Here is a 23754-nt window from a genome sequence, read left to right on the forward strand (position 1 = left end):
TTCGGTTAAGGTTATCTTGGTGGTTCCGTTGCTGAAAAGATACAGTTCGTGATATTGAATATTGTTCGTTACAATTAAAAGGCCAAAATACGGATCAATTGAGACATCAAGCTCTTCATCTGGACCGGTGAGGAGGGTGATGTCAAATGCAAATTTCTCGGTGGAGTTGTTCGATGGATCCGGTCATTTTGGCATGTGGCAAGGCGAGGTGTTAGACGTTTTATTCCAACAAGGTCTAGACATCGCCATTAAGGAAGAAAAACCCGAATATATGGAGGAGAAAGAATGGGGAACAATCAATCGTTTGGCGTGCAACACGATTCGATCTTGTCTTTCCAGGGAGCAGAAGTATGGCTACAAGAACGAGACTTCTGCAAGTAAGATGTGGAAAGCTTTGGAGGAAAAATTCCTGAAGAAAAGCTCTCAGAATCGTCTCCACATGAAGAAAAGATTGTTCAGATTTGATTATCAACCAGACACCAGTATGAATGAACACATCACTGCGTTCAATGAGCTAGTGGAATACTTATTGGGCATGGATGAAACCTTCAAAGATGAAGATTTGACTTTGATGTTGTTGTCATCTCTTCCAGATGAATTTGAGCACCTTGAAACAACGTTACTTCATGGTAAGAATAATGTTACCCTTAAAGATGTAACTGCTGCTTTGCATAGTTATGAACCCAGGAAGAAAACCAACAAGGAGAGCAAGTACGAAGCAGCGGAGGTCATGGTGGCAAGAGGTCGCTCGAAAAGTCAAAAGCCAAAGTGGAGAGGGAGATCAAAGTCGAAGTCCAGACTGGGAAAAGATGAATGTGCCTTTTGTCATGAGAAAGGTCATTGTAAGAAAGATTGTCCGAAGCTGAAGAAGAAAGGAAAAGCTGCTCCAGATGCATGTGTTGCAGAGCATGATGCACATGACCCTGACATATCATTGGTTGCTTCATTAACAACATTCCATTCCGATGAGTGGATATTAGATTCGGGTTGCACCTATCATATGTCCCCTAATCGGGAGTGGTTCTCCGATTTAGTGGAACTAAATGCATGAGTTGTTTATATAGGCAATGACAATGCCTGTAAAACTGTTGGGATAGGTTCAATTCGATTGAAGAATCAAGATGGATCAACCAGAGTTCTGACGGATGTCCGATACGTGCCCAGTTTGAAGAAAAATCTCATCTCGTTGGGAGCCTTAGAATCCAAAGGTTCAGTAGTCACTATGAGAGATGGAGTTTTAAAAGTCACATATGGCGCACTTGTGATGATGAAGGGCATCAGGAAAAATAATTTGTATTACTACCAAGGTAGTACAATTATTGGAGCAGTTGCAGCAGCTTCCGGAGGTGATGATTTGGACGCTACCCAATTGTGGCATATGCGGTTGGGACATGTTGGAGAGAAATCCTTGCAAATTCTGGCAAAGAAAGGATTGTTGAAAGGTGCAAAGGCTTGCAAATTGAACTTTTGCGAGCATTGTGTTCTGGGAAAGCAGAAGAGAGTGAAGTTTGACACCACTATACATAATACAAAAGGTATTATAGATTATATTCACTCAGATATATGGGGTCCTTCAAAGACATCGTCTTTGGGAGAAAACCATTATTTTGTAACTTTTGTAGATGACTTTTCCAGAAGAGTTTGGGTGTATCAGATGAAGTCTAAAGATGAAGTGCTTCAAATTTTCCTGAAATGGAAAAATATGATCGAGAACCAGACTGGTAGAAAGATCAAACGTCTTAGGACGGACAATGGAGGGGAATATAAAAGTGACCCATTCTTTGACGTTTGCCATGAGTATGGTATTGTTCGACACTTCACTGTTAGACATACACCACAACAGAATGGGGTGGCAGAGCGTATGAATTCGAACACTATTAGAGAAAGTTCGATGTATGTTGTCTAATGCTGGGTTAGGCAAGGCATTTTGGGCTGAGGCTGTGACATATGCTGGCCATCTCATTAATCGTCTGCCGTCATCAGCGATAGGAGGAAAAACACCATTGGATGTATGGTCTGGAAAACCTGCTACTGATTATGATTCCTTACATGTATTTGGATCCACTGCTTATTATCATGTGAAGGAATCCAAGCTTGATCCGAGAGCAAAGAAGGCTCTCTTTATGGGAATTACCCATGGAGTAAAGGGATTCCGCCTTTGGTGTTTAGACACCAAGAAGATAATTTGTAGCAGAGATGTTACCTTTGATGAATCTGCCCTAGTAAAGAAGGTAACAATTGAATCTGTCCAGACAAGTAGTACTCCGCAGCAGGTGGAGCATACTCCAAAACAAGTGGAGTTTCAGCAGATGATGATCCCAGAAGTTGATGCAGCTGATTCTTCAACTCCAATAGAAGAATTAGAAGATGAAGAGGTTCAAACCCAAGAACCATTAGAGACACCAGAAACACTTGCAGTTACAAGGCCAAGGAGAGAAATTCGTAGACCTGCTCGATTTGTTGATATGGTGGCCTATGCTCTTCCAGTTGTTGATGATGATATCCCTATCACTTACCAAGAAGTAATACAAAGCTTGGAAAGTGATAAGTGGAAAAGTGCCATGGATGAAGAAATGCAATCTCTCCAAAAGAACAACACTTGGAAACTGGCACAATTACCGAAAGGTAAAAGAGCCATTGGATGCAAGTGGGTATTTGTAAAGAAAGATGGATCTCATAACAAGAAAGATGTTCGCTACAAGGCACGGTTGGTAGCTAAAGGCTACGCTCAAAAGGAGGGAATCGACTACAATGAAGTATTTTCCCCTGTTGTGAAGCATTCCTCCATTAGAATATTGTTGGCCTTGGTAGCACAGTTGAATTTGGAGCTAGCTCAACTTGATGTAAAGACGGCTTTCTTGCACGGTGATTTAGAAGAGGAGATCTATATGACTCAGCCAGAAGGATACAAAGATAGTGGTCGTGAGAAATGGGTTTGTAAGCTGAACAAATCGCTATATGGATTGAAGCAATCTCCGAGGCAGTGGTACAAGCGATTTGATAGTTTTATGAGGAGGCTAAAGTATACTAGAAGCAAATATGATCATTGTGTGTATTTGCAAAAGCTCAAAGATGGATCTTTCATTTATCTTCTCTTGTACGTTGACGATATGTTGATCGCTTCGAAGAGTCAAAAGGAGATAGACAAATTAAAGGCTCAGTTGAATCAAGAGTTTGAGATGAAAGATCTAGGTGAGGCCAAGAAGATTCTTGGTATGGAGATAAGCAGAAATAGACAGAGAGGGAAGCTTTGTTTAACACAGAAGCAGTATCTAAGAAAGGTATTACAATGTTTTGGCATGAATGAAAATACCAAACATGTAAGTATCCCATTGGCTTCACATTTGAAACTTAGTTCTCAATTATCTCCTAAAACTAATGAAGAACGAGTGTATATGGCAAAAGTTCCATATGCTAATGCAGTTGGGAGCTTGATGTATGCAATGGTGTGTACGCGTCCTGACATTTCACAAGCAGTTGGAGTTGTGAGCAGGTACATGCATGATCCTGGAGAAGGACATTGGCAAGCTGTGAAATGGATTCTACGGTATCTCCAACAAACCGTGGATGTTGGTTTAGTTTTTGAACAGGATGAAGCACTTGGTCAGTGTATGGTTGGATATGCTGATTCCGATTATGCTGGTGATTTGGATAAGCGTCGATCAACTACTGGGTATTTGTTTACTCTTGCTAAAGCCCCAGTAAGTTGGAAGTCTACATTGCAATCTACGGTGGCCTTGTCTACTACAGAGGCAGAATACATGGCAGTTTCAGAGGCTGTAAAGGAAGCAATTTGGCTTAACGGGTTGATGGAAGACTTGGGAGTTGTTCAAAGTCACATTAGTCTCTATTGTGACAGTCAGAGTGCTATTCACTTAGCGAAAAATCAAGTCTACCATTCAAGGACTAAGCATATCGACGTGAGGTATCACTTTGTACGGGAGATCTTTGAAGAAGGAACGATTCTACTTCAGAAAATTGCGACATCAGAAAATCCTACAGATATGATGACCAAGGTGGTAACAGTAATCAAGTTCAATCATTGTTTGAACTTGATTAACATCCTGAAAGTATGAACACCTTCGGGTGTGTGGCGCTTGTGAGCACAATTAGAGGCACTACAAATTTGGGGAGTTGAAGAAGTTGAGTAGGCTTGGTAATTTCAAGCCAAGGTGGAGATTTGTTAGATTTGTCTAGAAATTAAGTTGACAAGTTGGAAATTTCATCTTGGTTGGTGGCCAAACTTTGAACATGTGAATTTCATATTTGGTGGCTAACTTGTACACATTGAAAAATTCTTTGGTAGGTGGCCAAACTTTGAACATATTGTTCTTGAAACTCAACTATAAATAGGCCTAAGTATTTCCATTAGAAATCATCCCAAAAACAAGTTCTCTCTTCCTCTTGTATTCTTCATTCTCCCACTTTGGGAATTCCAAAGAATTTCATTTGTTGTAATATTGGCGATATAGTGAAGTTATCATCCGGTGTGGTGCCCGAGGAGTAGACGATATTCTCGTCGAACCTCGTAAATTTGGTGTGTTCTTTCCTTTATTGTTTTTTATTCGGTTTTTTTCTATTGTGTTTCAATATTCAATAGTTTGACAGGTTTATCTGCTGTGCAATCTTTGGTGGTTTTAATCTTGACATTTTAGGTCAATTTTAAAACTACGTTCGTGTGGGAAATAACCCGTTTTCCCCAACAGTTCTTTCTTTGCTGAAATGGAAAATAAGCTCTTCTTTAAGCAATGTTACAGGTGGTACTGCAAAATAACTCTGTGCTTCATTTAGTTGCTCCGTCAGGCTACTAGACGCTTATGATATAAACCATTGTAATTCATCTTGTCTATTTTTCCTTACGAATGAGCTAATGCAAATAATATCATTTTACCATTTCTTTATATCTTCTAATTGTCTTTAAATTTTCTTTCTTTTTTATTAATTAAGTTTTCATTGCATTTATTTACATTCAAATTCAATTCCTCTCTGCTGCTGTAAATTAATTTGGGTTTTTGCAGTCTGGCTTAGTATCAGCACAACCAAGGCACGTTTTAAACTAAATTCAATGAAATCCAAATCTAATTGTTTGTCTACTGACATTTCTTCTTGATTTATTATATTTAGGTTACCTTTGAATGTGATTCTTTTGCATTTGATTCGTGATTGTCTTCTGCAAAAGTTTATTCTTTTATGATCATCACAGCAAAGGCTCTGCAATCTATCTCAGTCGTCATAAAAAGGAAAAACATTAACAAAAGCTTGCACACTTCGAATTAAAGGTAACCTTCTCAAATCTGATATCTAAATTTACATATAACCTATCCTAGTGGGTCTTGGTAATGTATCTGAAACCATGATCTTGGTGTGTAACATGGGTAAACATATGTTGGGAAATATGGTGGTTATTTCTTGGGTCTGGCCGTCTGGGTCAATCATGTTCGGCCTTGGAGAGAGAATCCTGCTGGCTGAAGAGTAAGGTGCTAATTAAATGTCATATAGACTGCCTGCCCAGGTATCTTTTATAAAACTAAGCCTTGGCCTTGCTAAAATTAAAAACACTACTCAATCCATATTATTAGATCAATTAGAAGCAGGGTGGTATATTTATTTGCAGATTTTGGAGAATTTCTAGTGAATCTATAATTGGAATTTGATACGTCAGATATTTTATAATAGCTCTCTGTTATCCCTTCCTAAGACCTTAATTAGTTGAACATATTGAAAGCTGCATGAACCCCATTGTTTGGTGCACTGGCCAAGATGGTCCACCTCTAAACCCATGTCCCGGCTTTGAAAGATGTATGCCTTTTCTTTGGGATGAAGTTTGAAACATGAAGAAGTATGGCTGTCGTGGCCTTCCCATTGGCCACAAAAGCTGGACTATTTTTGTTTTTCGTTTCCATTAGTGGAGATCTTTATTTGTCCAGTGGAATGCATGTGAGTGGGTTAGTGGATTTCTGGTAAGCATGTGAAATGTTTCATACCTTGGAAAGGCTCTTGCAACGGTGTAATATCCAAGGAATCATGAAATAGCCATGGGACGTTGAAAGCTAGCTATTTGGATGGGATGACAATGGTTTTCAGTATGGTAGCCGATGCATGCAACCACATCTTTTCCTTGATTCGCATTCAAGCCTACCCATGTTGAAGACAAGAGGAATCAAATCAAATTTATCTATTGACTGCTGAATATTTCCTTATAAGATAAACCATGTTTTCCTTATGAAGCACTGTTTCTAGTTTTCTCGATCCAGATCGAAGATGTTGTTTTCCTGCCTCGTTTCTCTTATCTAATTTCATTAAAAACACCTCTGGCATCATATCCACATATATCAACATTAATTGAGATGTCAAATATAAGTTGATATTGTTACTACTGATGATGGTGCAAGTTTGTTTTGAATTTTCTTTCAACCACATGATAGACATGTGCATGTGGGCATTGTACTTTAACTGTCCTTCCCTATTTATTTTGGTGCCTTTGCCAGATATTATATACACTTTTTTTCTGGCTTTAAAAGAGACGGTTGATATTTTGCTGTATATCTCTCAGGTCAAGCCAAAAGTATAGTTTTACTAATGTTAGTAAAGATTACTAAGGGAGTGAAAGATCACATATGCATATCCATTGATGTAGTTGTTTGAACACAAGATCTTTAGAAAAAATAACACTCTCATTTTACCATTGAGGTTGTTTGATGAATTCTTTGGTATTTAATATATAAATATTTAAAAGAAAAAAGTAGAGTTCAAAAAATATTATTGTCAAAATGTTTGAATATACGAATCTATGATATTTATAGGTAGTATGAATATAAACATATTTAAAAGAAAATGAAAGTCCAAATAGTGAGGTTACTTACCGTCAATATCTTCGGATATACTTGTATTTATGGGTGTCAAGTTAAACTGTAATTGTTAATCAGAATCGTTAACTGATATAATCGTTATATTTTATAGGTTAATTAATTAAATCGTTAAGATTAAACGGTTTCAATTAAATGCATCGCTAAAATATTGGTTAGCGGTTACAATTACGAAAAATGGTTAAAATTTAATAAGTTATAATTAATCATATTTTTAGATCAAATAGAATTAAAAATAAAATCAAAATGATTCCTCCTAGTTTTTAGTTGTCATGTTCGCTATGATATGCTAAAGACCAGTTTAGTCAATACATGGCGAATTGGGCAAAGAGTATTGGAATGACGTGAAGATGATCTTAAGATATATCAAGGGTAACTCAAATATTGTAAAATCCTTAAACCACATTCATACCCGAATACAAGTTAAAGATGTCACATGTTTCTGTATGGTTTTTATTATTCAAAGGTCGATAAATTTTGTTTTTTTAATCTTCAGATTTATCATTTATTATCATACTATTTAATAACATAAATTCATAATGATATATTTTAATTTTCAATTTATATCCGATTTCGTGCAGCCGCTAAGTAGTTTAGTACTCTTTCATATAACCATTTTAACGGCCTAATTCAAAAATTTAATCAATTAACCTTATAACATAATATATTATTATTACACTCCTTCAATTAGCATCTTATTATATTTTCGTCTCTTTTATTTTATCTTTTAATATAACTTTATCCACAATTTGGATTACGCATCTATTATATAACTATGAGAAATACAAAGAAATGTAAAATTTATCTTACTATGACAATTACTACTTTCTTCTTAATAAGGTACTATACGGACATTCCTTATTTTATTTATTATATCTTCTTCGTTTCAGTTTAACATATATAAATAAACCACTGTTAATCATAAAATCTACTTCCGTACTCAACCTATATAACTTATTTATGTTAAATCACATAACGAAAATATGTAATTTATATATTATTACAAAACATCGTATAATATAAGTCCATTTAATTAAAATTTATCCAACTCATTTCATATACGAATTAATTTTATAATACAACTTTTTGTCTATAACCATTCAAAGTTAAATCAAACTTTATGTAGACCTTTTATTGAAAAACATAATAATCAAATTTTATGTAGATCTGTTGGGATTGTTGATGAAGCTAAATTGAACAATCGAATATTACAAGAGGGGGTGAATTGACTTTTTGAGTTTAGGGAGTAAGGAGTATAAAGAGATAGGAAAATTTGCACAAGATTTATAGTGGTTCGACTTCTCAACCAAGTCTACATCAACTACCTTATCTCCTCACTAAGGATTTTCTAACAAATTCACTAATTTATTCTTTCTTTTTGCAGGATAAAGAGATAACATTTACACTCCTTAGTTTTTCACAGGCTTAGCTAGACCAATCCCCTTTTTACAAGGTTAAAAGAAGTAAACAATAAAACCTTTCTAAGGTAGGTATTTACAAGAAAATTAAGCTCACAAGAAAACAAATAAAAGATTTGCAATGAGCTCAAAAACACTAATATTTACAATAGAAAAGAAAATAGGAATGAAAAATTCTTCTCTTGTGTTTAATTGATTGGATATGTGTTCTAACCCTTATTCAAGTATCATCAACTTGTTTTTATATGTCGGAATGAGTTCGTGGCCGTTTCTAGCTGTTAGGGATGTTTTGGAGCCGTTGGGGATTAATTTTCTGCAAAATAAAACTGCCCAGGATAGGGAGTATCGATACTCCATTAATGAGTATCGATACTACCTTTATAATTTTTAAATAAATTGGCCGTTAAAGACCGTTGGGCTTGACCTATATCGATACTATGATCATGATATCGATACTAATGTGTAAAGTAGTATTAGTACTCCTTTGAGTATCGATACCTATTTTGCATTCTGGAATTTGAGCAATTTGGAAAACAACTGGTAGTATCGATACTATTTAGAGAGTATCAATACTTCTCTTACTTTTGGTATTAGTAACACACGAACATTATCGGTATTGTTCATATAGTATCAATACTGTAAGAACAACATTGATACTACGTACACTGAAAAACTATTTTGTGCTCAAATTCTAGTTTAATGGACTTTGAATTATTTTTGAAAACTTTGAACAAATCAATCAAGTCCAAAAAATATTTTGCCATAATTTGTTATATCAAAATATTATAAAACATAGTTCAACAATCACCCCCTTTTTTGATATAACAGAACATTTTAAAATTTGTTTTTGGCAAAATTCCCCCTTAAAAAATATCTAATGAAAAAGAACAATATTTGGAAAATATTAAAGCTCCCCCTTTTTCATTGAGAAATTGAATTTTTCAAACCTTTACTCCCCCCTTTTTGTTATATAAAAAATAATTCAAATTTAAAGTTCAAAAATAACAATGGAGAGTAAGTAGTAAATTTAACATTAAAATCATTTGAAAAATCAAAGTTCCCCCTCAATAAAAGCATCCCAAACAAAAATTTAACTTTAAAAGGAATGACACTTAAAAGACATTGAATTTCAGTAAAGATGAACAAACAAGTTAGTAACATATGAAATTCAATATATCCAAATCTAAACTACTTTATGCAATACCAAATGTTGTATTTAAGTGCATGTGCATAAAGCAATCCAAAAAATATTATGCATTTGAAAAATTGATATCAATTATTACAGAGATATCATTTGTAATAAATCATATGCATAAGCATTTTATGAAAAAATCATTAAAACTTTAGAAAATGTTCATCACAATTCTTTTTAACATACATAAGATAGAAACATAAAATTATTTAAAATCAAAACTCATGCATGCTTAAACCAAATGAGCAACCAATTACGCAAGATAAATAAATATTAAGTGTAGAGGTTACCCATCCTTCTTTTGAAGTGTGGCTAGAGCATTTAAATTTCTTCACTTTTATCATCATTGCTCCCACACACCTACAAGAGACATTTATTTGGATTTTGGTATCAAAATTGCTTTGGATCTTTGGACGTTAGTTTCAACGCCTCTTGTTCCCTTAGGAACCCATACTTGTCTAATTCTAAAACGTTTTCCTTTCTTTATAGGACAAGTAAGTTCCTTGTGACCATGATAATGACAATGTGAGTATTTTGTCATTATGAAACTAGATGAATAATTTAAAATGATTTCTTTTTATTTTGTTAAGCATTCAAGTTTAACTTTTAAATCAAAACATTATTTTTCAAAATTTTCAATTTTCACTTTTGAAAGCTCTAAATCATTTTCAAAATTTCATTTTGTTTTTCAAAATCAACTTTTACTTTCAAAAGAAAATCGTTTTCAACTTTAAATTTTGAAATTATTTTCTTGTATTTGGAGTTCATGATCTCAAACTCCAAAAATAATTCATCGTATGCATCTTGTAACTCATTAAAAGAATATGAATTAGAATCATTTGAGTTAGAAGATACATCGGGCTCTTTAAGAGACATTAAGCACGCCATATTTTTTTGTTCTTCTTTTTTGTTTCCATGGATCTCCTCGAGTTTATTCCAAAGCTCCTACATTTGAACAAGAATAAACTCCCTCATAAACATCGGGACCAAATGCACAAAACAACATGTGCATGGTCTTAGCATTTTGTTGAGCTTTCTTCCGTTCTTGGGCACTCCACTCCTTCGTCTTCTTCATTGGAAAAGAGTATTCGTTCTCGATCATCTCCCATGCATCAAGATCATTAGATTGGATGAATAACTTCATTAATTTCTTCTAATGACGGTAGTTGGCTCCATTGAAGTATGGAGGCTTGTTAATCAGTTGGGAGTCTTCCCTGTGGAATGAGCTGGATGTGGAAGACATCTTCTCGGTTGCATCGGAAATGGATAGAGTTTCTTCAAGGATAGTCTCAAGGTTGTTAAACCTTCTAATGAGTCAAACTCTGATACCAATTGTTGGGATTGTCGATGAAGCTCAATCAAACAACCAAATATTTCCAAGAGGGGGTGAATTGGCTTTTTGAGTTTAGGGAATAAGGAGTATAAAGAAATAGGAAAATTTACACAAGATTTATAATGGTTCAACTTCTCAACCAAGTCTACATCCACAACCTTAACTCATCACTAAGAATTTTTTTAACAAATTCACTAATTTGTTCTTTCTTTTTGCATGATAAATAGATAACATTTACACTCCCTAGCTTTTCACAAGCATAGCTAGAACTAATCCCCTTTTTACAAGGTTAAAAAAAGTAAACAAGAAAACCTCTCTAAGGTAGGTGTTTACAAGAAAACAAATAAAAGATTTACAATGAGCTCAAAAAGACTAATATTTACAAGAGAAATGAAAATATGAATGAAAAACTCTTCTTTTGTGTTTGATTGATTGGATAGGTGTTCTAACCCTTCTTCAAGTGTCCTCAACTTGTTTTTATATGTTGATATGAGTTTGTGACCGTTTATAGCAGTTGAGGATGTTATGGAGCCGTTGGGGATTAATTTTCTGCAAAATAAAATTGCTCAGGACAGGGAGTATTGGTACTCCTTTAATGAGTATCGGTACTACCTTTATAATTTTTAAATAAAATTGTCGTTAAAGACCGTTGGGCTTGACCAATGTCGATACTATGATCATGGTATTGATATTACTGTGTAAAGTTGTATTGATATCCCTTTGAGTATCGATATCTATTTTGCATTCTGGAATTTGAGCAATTTGGAAAATAACTGGTAGTATTGATACTACCTAGAGAGTATCGATACTTCTCTTACCTTTGGTATCGGTACCACATGAACAGTATCGGTATTACGTACCCTGAAAAATTATTTTGTGCTTAAATTCTAGTTTAATGGACTTTGAATTATTTTTAAAAACTTTGAACAAATTCAATCAAGTCCAAAAAACATTTTATCATAATTTGTTATATCAAAATATTATACAACATAGTTCATCAAGATCTTTTATGTATTAAATTTCTTCCATGTTTTTTTTATATTTAACCATGTTTGTCCAATGTCAAAATTGATTGTGCATTATTTCAGTTTAGAAACTAAATCCACCACTCATTTGCTTCTTTCTTTACGTGCAATCAATGAACTTGGCTTTATTGGTAAAAAGAGATTTTCGAAATTTTAACATTTGTTCAATTATACGATGATTAGTTAATTTGTTTAAAGTTAAAATTATTTTTTATAGGTATGGGTTGAGTTTCATATCATGTTGAAATTATTCAGTTGATTGTATGACTAATTATCGATAGATTTGTTCGTAAATAATATATAATATTTAAATTATTCATAATTGACATGCATGACATTATTTGTAAGGTCAAGCATTATTTGTAAGGTCAAATTCGAAGTTACCACTGTCACTTTTGATAAACAATATGTAAATTCTTATGTAAATTTAATTGAATCTTATATATACCCTAGTCATGGATATATAATTGGACCGGGGAGTCGCCATTTACCTAAACTTTTTTGTATTATAATAGCTTTAGCAGCTGTGTACTATCATATGGATATATAATAGCTTTAGCAGCTGTGCACTATCAAATATTCCATATGAATATACGGCCTTATGCATATGTATACCTAATCTGTCCTCATATATTAACATTATGATGCCATGGATGTCAAAATTCCAGGAGAAAATGAATGATGCCATGGATGTCAAAATTCCAGGAGAAAATGAAGATGTGAATAGATTGTTGCAGGTCGCAGATTCAGCTTTATAAATCTGTTAGCCTTTATTGGAAGTAAAGCACTCAACATTTTTGGATTCCTAAATTATTTGATTATGTAAATGATAATGTTAAAAAATAGCCAAATCAATGGCACTTCAGAAGAAAACATAGAGTACTTAATTAATTATGTCAACGATTGCCCAGTTGCATCAACATTTATATATTATACCGGTTGTAGATACTTATTTTGTCCGGAATTTTATTCGAGTTTCGTTTTATTTATATATTTTTTTATATTTACTTTTAGTTTTTATTTATTTTTATTTGGTTGGCGTGAACACAATAGGCCATAGGGTTAATTAAATATATGACTCACATGTGTGTGTATATATATTATGTATGTTGGGTTATATATGCTCTACACGTGTGTGTATATATATATATATTATAGTATGCGTGTATATATAGATATATAGTATAGAAAAATTCTATAACGTTTGACGAGCACCAATGAACACTACTAACTATGAGCATCGTTAATTTAATTTATAAAATTTTAAAATTATAAAATACTCAACATATAATTATAAATTAGTTAAAAATCTAGCTCGACAAGCACCGATGAATACCACTAAATATGAGCACCATTTATTTAATTTATAAAACTTTGAAATTATAAAGTACTCAACATATAATTATAAATTAGTTAAAAATCTAAACGTAAATTATTTAAAATAAATTATTAATTACATTATTTTTTATAATCTTATTTTAAATAATAATTAGATAAAATATTGACCCCTAAATTCTTTTTTCTTACTTTGAAGTCATCACCATCACCGCTACTATCGTCGTTGTCGTTGTCGTCGTCACTGGTGCTATCGATGTCACTATAGATACCTCGTTAAAAACCTTTCTAACTTACATGGAAGAAAAGAGTACATCCCAAACTCTTAAAAAACGCTAATACAAGATCAAAAAATTAGACCATCTTGATCCACCTGCAACAAGTTGAAAGAAGCAGGTGGAGGATTTACAAAATAATGAATCCCAAAATCATCATCTGAAACCAAACTAGCCAAATAGTCAGCAACACAATTACCTCTCCTTGAAACGTGTTGAAAACAAACTTGCCGCTCATTATTATACATCGAGTACTTTATAATTTTAACGTTTTATAAATTAATTTATCGGTGCTAATTATAAAGATGCTCATTGCCGCTCGTCGAGCGTGGAAGAACCATCCTATGGTATATTATATAGATAAAAAATACTAAATATTTGTATTAGCTAAATTTGAATTATATTAATTAAATTGTATGCAATTTCTATTACAGACCCAAATCACAAAACCCAAATACTACAAGCAAATCCAACGTGCCCAATGCAAGTCGTCTGGACGTGTCGGCCCAAAGTGGAAGTAGCCCAACTGTTAAACCTTGGGACCAAACCCTAGTATTTGTAATGTCTATGCGCCGCCCAAACAGTAACCCTCAGATGAAGAGCTGTCAGATGTTAGCCGTCAGACTGAAGAGGATCAATGGCCCAGATTATGCATGTTTCAATTCTAGGGTTTGTAACCTTAGAGTTCTCGTGCAGCCGAATACCAACCGTTAGATATAGCTTTAAGATCTAACGGCTGGTAGGACTCCAAACCCTCCTAGGATCGCGCGTGTGACTCACTCGAGACTGCTCATCTTCACTCACGCTTTCAACCACCCATGCTCTTGACAGTGGTTCCAAGCAGTCTGACAACAGAGAAAGAATTGCTCTGCAAAAGAAGAATCCTTTCGACTGTATTGACTCAAAATGCACAACAAAATATCTGGATGATTGAGCATATAGGAAATGATCCCATAGACGAGCAACTTCTGTCAAATATGATTGAGAGGGTGGCACTGTATCTCATTTCGATCGGCTTTCCATTAAAGAATGATATGAAGGATATACACCATAACTTCCTTGAGATCAAAATAATCCATATAAAAAAAGAGAAAAAATGTTGATGCTAATTTTACATATTTAGCCTTTATTTCTTCTCATTGGGTCATTGTTGCTGTATAGTTTCTCATTTGTTTCATAATTTAGAGTTAGAGAGAATTGAGAAATCAAGATTATCTGGTACAACATCAAAATAAATAGGTGTGTATAAATGTCTCTCATTCTATTATTGTATGCATGCAGCATGCTTCCTCGGCCAATTCTCTTTGTCCTTTACACACATATCAATTTTGTTTATTATCTACATTGAAACAATTGATAGGATTCAAATTGTAGCAACACTCTATCTATGACATGGATCTCAATAATGACGAAATGAAGCAACAGTGTTATGGCACGCTACATCTTCGCCCCTTAAAAAAAGAATTTTGATAGACACTATTTCGTATCTAACTCAATACGAAATCTAATTAAATTGTAAACATATTACATTAGTATATATAAAAATAAATTCTCTTAATTTAAAAATTATACAAAAAATTTAGAATATTTGTCACATGTCTATCGACGACATGGATCCTCATTTGTACATCGATTTTCGTTGCACCCACCAACTTTGTATCATTAATCTTATGCCATCATCTAAACAATAAAATAAATACAAATTAACAACTATATTACTTGTTCAAAATTTTTAAACATTTAATTAATAATTTAAATTTACTTTAATATAAATTTAAGAAATTACTTTGCACGAGAGGAAACTCACCCTGAGCTGTTGTAATTGGCATCTTTCCACGATTTTAGCCTTACAACGTTCACGATATAAAAAGGTCAAAATCGTAGAACCCCAACTATATTGATGACATTGACTAAAAATTTTCATTAGCGGAAGATATTGAGTGTGCACCAAATTCTCAGATTTATCCATTAATAATATCTCTCCAATCAGATGGAGAATATATGCTCTGGCGGCTGCATACATGACCTCTTCCTCGGTAGAACGCTCATCAACTTGAAATTCACTCTTCAACCACGTCACTCGTATTTGAAACTAATCTGTGAAATTTGGTGGTGGCACATTTCCCTATAATTCCTCACAAATCGTGTCTCGGTTGCAATTGTTATGTTTCACCAACGTTGTACCATTTATTGGAACATCGAGTTGGTAAGTCACATCTTCCAAAGTCATTATCGCTTCACCATCGGGAAAGTAAAACGTATGAGTTTCGAGTCTCCAACATTTAATCAACGTCGAAATCAATGCAAAAACCATCCTAAAAACACGAAGAAATGTGGTAGGATACAATCTAGACTGTTATAGACAAATAATATATTGCTTATGTGATGCTGCATTTTTCTTTCCTCAATGATAAATGCCTCGTTCTTCTTCCTACAATTTAAAATTCAAATAATTAATAAAATTTTCAAAACAACAACATTATATTATAATTTGAACTTTAAAATTATAAGAAAAAAAATCTTACCAGAGTCGATTCAAGTGATAAAATATGACTTTATCAATACGTAACATTTGTTTTTAGGTAGATGTTTTATCGTAAAATCTTCAAAAAAAAAAATACAATTTTTCTCTCTATAAATTTTCCTTATCAATAAATCACAATGCAAACCTTAAACCCCAAAACTTTTATTTATAGTTCTAATTTCAACAGCCATAAACGACTAGTTCATGAAACTCATCACACCCACATGACGAGTTCCATAGACTAGCCGTTTATGGCCGTTGGAATCTACCCGTTGTCCAGTGTTCACTCAACAACTACAATTTTTAAATCCAAATGAAACTAATCACATCCACGTGGCGAGTCTCATAGATTTTTTAAATAAATTTATAATTATTTTATAGTATTTTAAATTACAAAAAATTAATGTTTTAATGAAATTCATCGTATAAGCCTGAAGAGTTTCAATAAAATATATTAAACAATTATGCCCCATGAGAACCACAAATCTAAGTCCATTAAAAAATAATATTTGAGAAAACGCGTTATGTTGACATAACGAATTTACTCAATAGTATAACAAATGTCTTATTCCGCAAACTAATATTTGGGTTGGGCTATTGGTCCATATAAGTAATCCTCTTGGATTGTTGGCTCAATTTGACCTCATCACTAATACTTCTTTTTTTTCTTCATTTTTTTATTTTCTCTCATTTTTTAAATTATATTTTTATTATAATTAAGCATTCGAAGAAAAAATATTTGTTCCTTATCCATATCAATATTCTAATATATCTTCTCCTCTTAACCTCATCATTTGATCTGTTTATCTATTTTTTTTTTCAAATTTCACAAATTTATCATTAATGTTACGTCTTAATTTTTTCATGTTTTATTTATAATATTTTTTTTCTTTTTTTCATAATTAAGAGTATACTTGGATAATTTTTTTGGGTTAAAGAGCTTAATTAATTTTTTTACACTCTTCAAAGGTTTTTAATTACTTGTTAATATGGCATGTAAGACAAAATAATAACACTAATATGTTATCGTTTGTAATATGCCATGTTAGCATACTTAATGATTAATATTGATCAAACGGTCAATACAATTGAACTCTATTAGTTACGAGGATTTATTTTATTTTTAAAAAAATAAAAGAAACTGTCTAAATTGTTGAAAATATATAATTATCTTAATTTTTAATATTTTGATCACATGATTTTATTTATTTATTATTTAACGCTCTGAGTTTGTACTTAAAATATAATTTTTAACACGTCAAGTGATTTTAGCGATATAGGAGAATATTGATCTCCCCAGAGGTTTTGGGTTTGAGCAACGTTATCATAAGATATGTGCATTATCAATAGGTTAAAAAAGTTCTGAACAAATATTATCTTGTAACCATCTCAAATTTTTAAAGAAATTTGAAATTTTCTTAGAAAGAATGGAGTTTTGAACTATTGATAAACAATATGTCATAATTGTCAAGTTAGAATTAATTGTATGAAATGTTTTTGAATTAGGATTTTATTCTAAATTTACTTTTAAATTTTACACGAACTAAATTATCAATGATTAAATGAATCGTTGTTGTTTCTAAAATCACTAGTTTATGTACTAATAACTGCAAAGGTAATTAAACGTTCATTTTAAATTTTTAAGAATAGTTAAAACAAATAATATTTTATATATTTTTATATCATTTTTTATTTTAAATTGATTTTATACTAATTTTTTTAATTTATCAATCTTTAATTATTGATATCATTTGTTTCGTACAATAATTTGATTGGAACTTAAATGCGTCTAACTTAATAATTTGATTGGAACTTGAATGCGCCTAACTTGATAAATCTAATAATAACGTAACATTGTGCACTGAAACTAATAGTCACAAACCCATACCTCTTATATCTTATAAAAGCAATAGTGCCAACTGAATTAAAAGTTGATTAATATTTTTTTTTGGTATCCCAAGTGTCCTAGATTTCGCCTGAGCCTAATCTCCGAGGTACTGTCGGGCACGAAAGGTGGGGACCTCTCCCAAGAAGGTTTTTTGCCTCCACAAGGACTCAAACTTGAGACCACTTGCTTAAGTGACAAAGTTGATTGATATTATTAGGCTAACTTAATAATCACATATTTGATAATATTTTGGCTTTACTTCACAAGAGTGATTAGAAGAATAAAGATAATAATTTTTTATCTATAATTTAAATATAAATAATCAAAGATACTATATATTTTTTTATTTTTATATTGAGTTAATTGAATTTTTTATAACTCAATTTTATTTAAAAAAATTAATTCGAGTCAAATTTTAAACATTACTTCAAATAAAAATAATATTTTTTTAAAATAAAGTCAAGTTTCATTTTTCCTTAATTTAAATTCGACGTGTATTTGATTTTTATTCATTTTTTATTCAAACATAATATTTTACAATAATTCTCTCCTAGCAAATTTCAGACTTATCTTTAGAATTGGAGGGGTAATCCAGACCTTTAACAACTGTACTTTCAACTACAGTATACGGTTTTAAATTCCGACACCCGCAGTTAGAAGCGCGTGATTAACTACTTCTTTAGCGCGTGATCTTAAATGGGCTTATGACAGAATCAGCATCAATCCTTTCTCTCCCACCGGAATAATTGTATAATTTAATGATTTTTTATTATTAATAATTTATATTTTGTACATTTGGTATTAAGAGAATACTGGAATAGGGGAGGGACATCTTTCATGCTAAAACCAGCGGTAAATCTCATCAAAAGTCACGATCTTTTATGCCAACTATTTAAAAAAACTCCTTCTTTGTGAGTCTGCAATATCAGTTTTTAATATATTTTCTTCTTCTTTTAAGCTAGCTGGTTTGTTTTAAGTTAGATAGGATAAGATATTTCTGGGTTTAGCCTCTTTTTTGAATCATCAGTTTCTGCTGGTTTTAAATACTTCATTTCTATGAGATATATGATGCGATTCTAATTGATTTCTGGTTTTCTTGTTGGATTAGGTGCAAAAGTTTAGATTTTTTTTGAGTTTCTATTCATGATACTATTGGTGTATTAATTCTGTCCTGTTCGCTTTTTTTGTTTTATCGATACAATTTTCTACCTTGGCATGATTTTTGTTTTATTTAGATTCCCCTAATTTGTATCTCCATAGGCCAAAATTGTATACATAAAGAGTGTGTTAAAGTTATTATCTTTGGTGCATAGGAATTTAAATTTGGGTTATTCAGAGATTATTATTGGTGAATTAAGATAAATCTTGAATGAATTTTTGTTAAAGGGGAAACGTGTTTTTGTTTTAGGTGCGCATCTGCAAATTTCAGTGAAAAGCAATTCTTCCTTATCAAGCGACCAACTTGGAATAGGATTTTTGAAGTTTGGATTGGGATTTGGGTGTTTAGGTTCAATTCACAAGTGAATCCATTTGATGAGAAATAACGTCAGGAAATTCCTAGCTTAAACAAGATCCTTTGGGTGGTCTTGAAGGATTCATATTGTTGTGCTTTGACAGAAAGATGCAAAGGGTTCAATTGTCATCGCAGCAGGCACCCGTGCATAAGCTAGGGGGTTCTCAGATGACATTGTCCCCAAAATTTAGATTAGCAGTGGTTCCATCTTCGTTGTTGAATCCCTCATCAGAGTATGAGTCGTGCCTTAAAGGAGAACCTGTTATTCCAGGTCTTCCTGATGATGTGGCCCTTAATTGTCTCCTTCGGCTTCCAGTTGATAGTCTTGCAGCTTGCAAAACTGTATGCAAGCGATGGCATCTTCTGTTAGGGAATAAAGAGCGTTTTTTCACCCGAAGGAAGGAATTAGGTTTCAAAGACCCCTGGCTATTTGTATTGGCCTTCCACAAATGCAGTGGGAAAATACAATGGCAGGTTCTTGATCTTACCCACTTTACTTGGCATACAATTCCGGCAATGCCATGCAAAGACAAAGTTTGTCCCCATGGTTTTAGATGTGTTTCGATTCCTCATGAGGGTGCTCTATTTGTTTGCGGGGGTATGGTCTCTGATGTTGATTGCCCCCTTGACTTGGTGTTGAAGTATGAGATCCAAAAAAACCGTTGGACTGTGATGAATAATATGAATACCGCTAGATCATTTTTTGCGAGTGAAGTGATCGATAGTATGATATATGTAGCTGGTGGAAACAGTGGGGATCTATTTGAGCTTGATTCGGCTGAGGTCTTAGATCCTGCCAAGGGGAGTTGGGATCCCATTGCAAGCATGGGGACAAATATGGCTTCGTATGATTCAGCAGTTCTCGATGGTAAGCTTCTTGTGACAGAAGGCTGGCTGTGGCCATTCTTCGTTTCTCCTAGGGGTCAGGTTTATGATCCGAGAAATAATAGCTGGGAGAGTATGGCTGTGGGATTGAGAGAAGGCTGGACTGGCTCGAGTGTGGTGGTCCATGGGCACTTATTTGTGGTTTCTGAGCTTGAAAGAATGAAGCTCAAGGTTTATGATCCAGACAGTGATTCCTGGGACGCAATAGAAGGTCCTCCATTACCGGAGCATATATACAAACCTTTTGCTGTCAGTTCATGTGATAACAGAATATATGTTGTGGGTCTCAACCTTCATGTCGCTGTGGGCTATATTTCATGCCCGAATCAAACAGGCAGCTTCGAGAAGAGGAGGTTCGGTGTTCGGTGGCATGTAATCAATGCCCCGGAACGTTTATCTGACTTGACACCCTCGAGTGCAAAGGTTCTGTTTGCTTAGCTTCTCTGAAGTATCACATGTTGTGTAATAATCCGTAATTATATAAAATTACAAATGCTGTAGGGTTGGAATGACTGTTGTGTATTGGTAATCTGATAATCAACTATATTTCACCAATCGCACTTAAATTTACGCATTCGCTGGCTTGATTGATGAGTGATGTGGTGAAAGGAGAGAATGAACTTGTCTTGAACCTTGGTGTTTCTGCTTTAAGCTCTGCCAAGGTACAACTATTTGATAGTGATTGTCCTTGCAAGATCTTGTAGGAACTTGAGTCAATAACTTGAACACTTGTCTACAGTGGTAAGAGAACCAATTTGACGTTATCTTACAAGTTAAGTAATTACGCATAAAGCATCGCCATGAATTATGGGGGAAAATGTGATACTAATATGATTTTGACTTTGCACTACAAATCAAGGGCAAATATCTTGGAGGAAGTTTAAAATCATTACATCATTTGGCCATAACTTTTAGGTTCCAAAAAAAATATTTTTTGTTTTCATATTTAAAAATTAATTTTCAGTTTCAGTTTTTTTTTAAATTAAAAAACATGTTTTAGTATAATGAAAACTTGATTTTAGAGATAAAAATAGTTAAAATATATTTTGTATCTATTTTTTCAAAATAAAGATGAACAAATAGTTATTAAATAATTATATTTTATTAAAATATAATTATTAAGAAGGTTCATTACATAAGCTTAATATTTGAGTTACATAAATTAAACTAATAAGAATTTTTATAACAAAAAAATATTTTAGTTTATAATAAGAATATAATGTTAATGCATATTGTATATCAATAAAATTAAAAATACACTGAAAAATATTGTTGTGAACAAGACACAAAAAAGTATCGTTAAAATAAAAAAATATTTTGTGGTATTTAAGGCCCTAAAATTTTTGGAGGAAAAACTAATGTAACCCTTAAACTTTTTTACACTAAATGTGACCCTTAAATTGAGAAAAAAAATCAATCTAATCTTTGACTAATAGAATTAAATGTTAACCGTAACGATACTTATATGACAATTCACAAAGCTTACATGGAAATGTACAATATTGCTATGATAATTCACGATGTTGTTGTGGTAGTACATGATGGATGATGATGTGGTAAATAGGCTTAATTAATTTTTTTGACCAAGTTTTAATTGATTATTTTAGAAATTTTAAGGACTTTATTAATTTTCTAGAAAATTTGAAAAATATTTAGATTTAAAATATAAAATATAAAAATTATTAAGATATTTAATACATTAAATATAAAAGTACTAAAATTAAATTATTAAAAAATAGTTTAAGGACCAAATTGAGGGTAAAAAATGTTTAGGAACAATATTGTTTTTTGGCAAAAATTTGAGATTTTAGATAACATTAAGTCAAAAATTATTTTTAAAAGTATTTGAATTTGTGCAAATTAAATTAAAAAATCTATATCCTATGTTTTCGTATTTTTTAAAATTTCAAAATAATTTTAAAGAAAATATTGAAAACATCATTGACATTGAAATCCATATTAACATTTTTCATACTTAAACTCAGGACTTTAAAGAATAACGAAAATTTCTTTACTAAATTAATATGAATTAAAACCTGCATAATACACTGGTTAAGTTATAATTTTTTCAAGGCTAAGCCTCGAAGGACGTATCATTATTGTGTTCTCATTAAATAAGTTGTGGGTTTATGATGATGGGACACAATCATAGATGGAGTTCAGATCATAACTTAAAAGAAGCAAAGTATAATTCTTTTTGAAAGTAAAAGATATCCTAAAAACATTTAAATTATATATAAATTAAGGGTAAACTATATGAATGACCACCGAATTATAGGATTATTGTCAATATGACTATCGTTTTCAAAATTGAGTTAATATAACCACTTAATAATTTAATTGGTTCTAATATAATCACATGTCATTAATATTTTCAAAATTAACAATTCAATCAGGAAGAGTCACATGTCACTATTTGATTGAATAAAAAAATAATTAAAAATTAAAATTTATTAAAAAAACCTTTAATTAGGAGTTGACCTGTGTCATAAATCAAAGATAACTTACATTTGAGGGGTTTAAACCCGGGTTACTTAGAAGAACACCCAAGCTACTTGGCCAAATGCTTCATTTTATTAAATATTGCAACAAACTCTATTTATCTTATAATATTGTTAATGATAAAAAACAAAGAAATAAAATCATTCAAATGAGGATTCGAATTTAGAACAATTATAAAATATAAGAGTACCTAAATTTTTTAAACAAATATAATTTTTTTATAATTAAATACATTATATATATTATAAATCGCATTTAATATAAGGTTTAAAATTTAAAATAAATTTATCATTTTTATATTTTTAAATTAAATTCAATATTTTTATACTTACTTTTATAATTTTATACTTATTTTTAGAAATATAAATATGAAAAAAAAATAATGAATTTAACTTAGAAATAAAAGTAAAAAATTTAAAATATTAAATTTAATTTATAAATTTAAAAAAAATTATTTTAAATTTTAAACCTTGCATTAAATACGGTTTTAAGTACATATAATATATTTAATTATAAAACTTTTATATTTATTTATCTTATTTAGGTGCTCTTATATTTTATAATTGGACTAGGTTTGAATCCTCGTTTAAATGTTTTTTTATTTCTTTATTTTTCTATCATTAATAATATTATAAGATACATATAGTTTGGTGCAATATTTAACCAAATGAAGCATGTGGCCCAGTGTCTTTGGTGATTTTCTTTTAGCCAAGAGACCTAGGTTAAACCCCCACAATCACAAGTTATCTTTGATTTCTTTTTTATCTAATCAAGAAGTGAAATGTGTTACATTTCGCAGAGAAATCAATTACCCGAAGATCCAGGTACCCGGATTTGCACACCCCTACCAGATTCAACTCAGGGTTAAGACGAATCGACTCATGAATTTTGGGACCGAACAATCACCATCAACAACGGTCGATGGTGATCGGAATGAAAAATGACGTGGTGGCCGACGATAACAATGGGGGAAAGAAGAAGATTCGAAAACGACATCG

At 32.1% G+C, this 23754-nt stretch overlaps 1 protein-coding gene across 3 annotated transcripts; it reads left to right on the top strand.

The window, feature by feature from the left end:
* Positions 1 to 18579: 18579 nt before the first annotated feature.
* LOC120131478 (F-box/kelch-repeat protein At1g30090-like) lies at positions 18580 to 20806 on the top strand. 3 transcript variants are annotated; one of them, XR_005516925.1, is made up of 2 exons: positions 18580 to 18767; positions 19117 to 19258. XR_005516925.1 is itself a non-coding variant. In XM_039148465.1 (2 exons), the coding sequence occupies exon 2, from the start codon at positions 19478 to 19480 to the stop codon at positions 20690 to 20692; it is 1215 nt and encodes a 404-aa protein (XP_039004396.1). In that variant the 5' UTR covers positions 18649 to 18708; positions 19265 to 19477; the 3' UTR covers positions 20693 to 20806. The 3 variants fall into 3 exon arrangements, 2 of the variants coding, with proteins under 2 accessions (XP_039004396.1, XP_039004397.1); XM_039148465.1 differs by lacking the exon at positions 19117 to 19258 and adding an exon at positions 19265 to 20806 and having other exon boundaries at positions 18649 to 18708; XM_039148466.1 differs by lacking the exon at positions 19117 to 19258 and adding an exon at positions 19265 to 20806 and having other exon boundaries at positions 18692 to 18767.
* The last annotated feature ends 2948 nt before the right edge of the window (positions 20807 to 23754 follow it).

Source organism: Hibiscus syriacus, unplaced genomic scaffold, assembly GCF_006381635.1.
Source record: "Hibiscus syriacus cultivar Baekdansim isolate YM2019G1 unplaced genomic scaffold, ASM638163v2 tig00110556_pilon, whole genome shotgun sequence".
NCBI lineage: Eukaryota > Viridiplantae > Streptophyta > Magnoliopsida > Malvales > Malvaceae > Hibiscus > Hibiscus syriacus.

Coding starts and splice junctions, on each gene's coding strand:
- LOC120131478 (XM_039148465.1), top strand. CDS start 19,478: ATGCAAAGGGTTCAATTGTCATCGCAGCAGGCACCCGTGCATAAGCTA.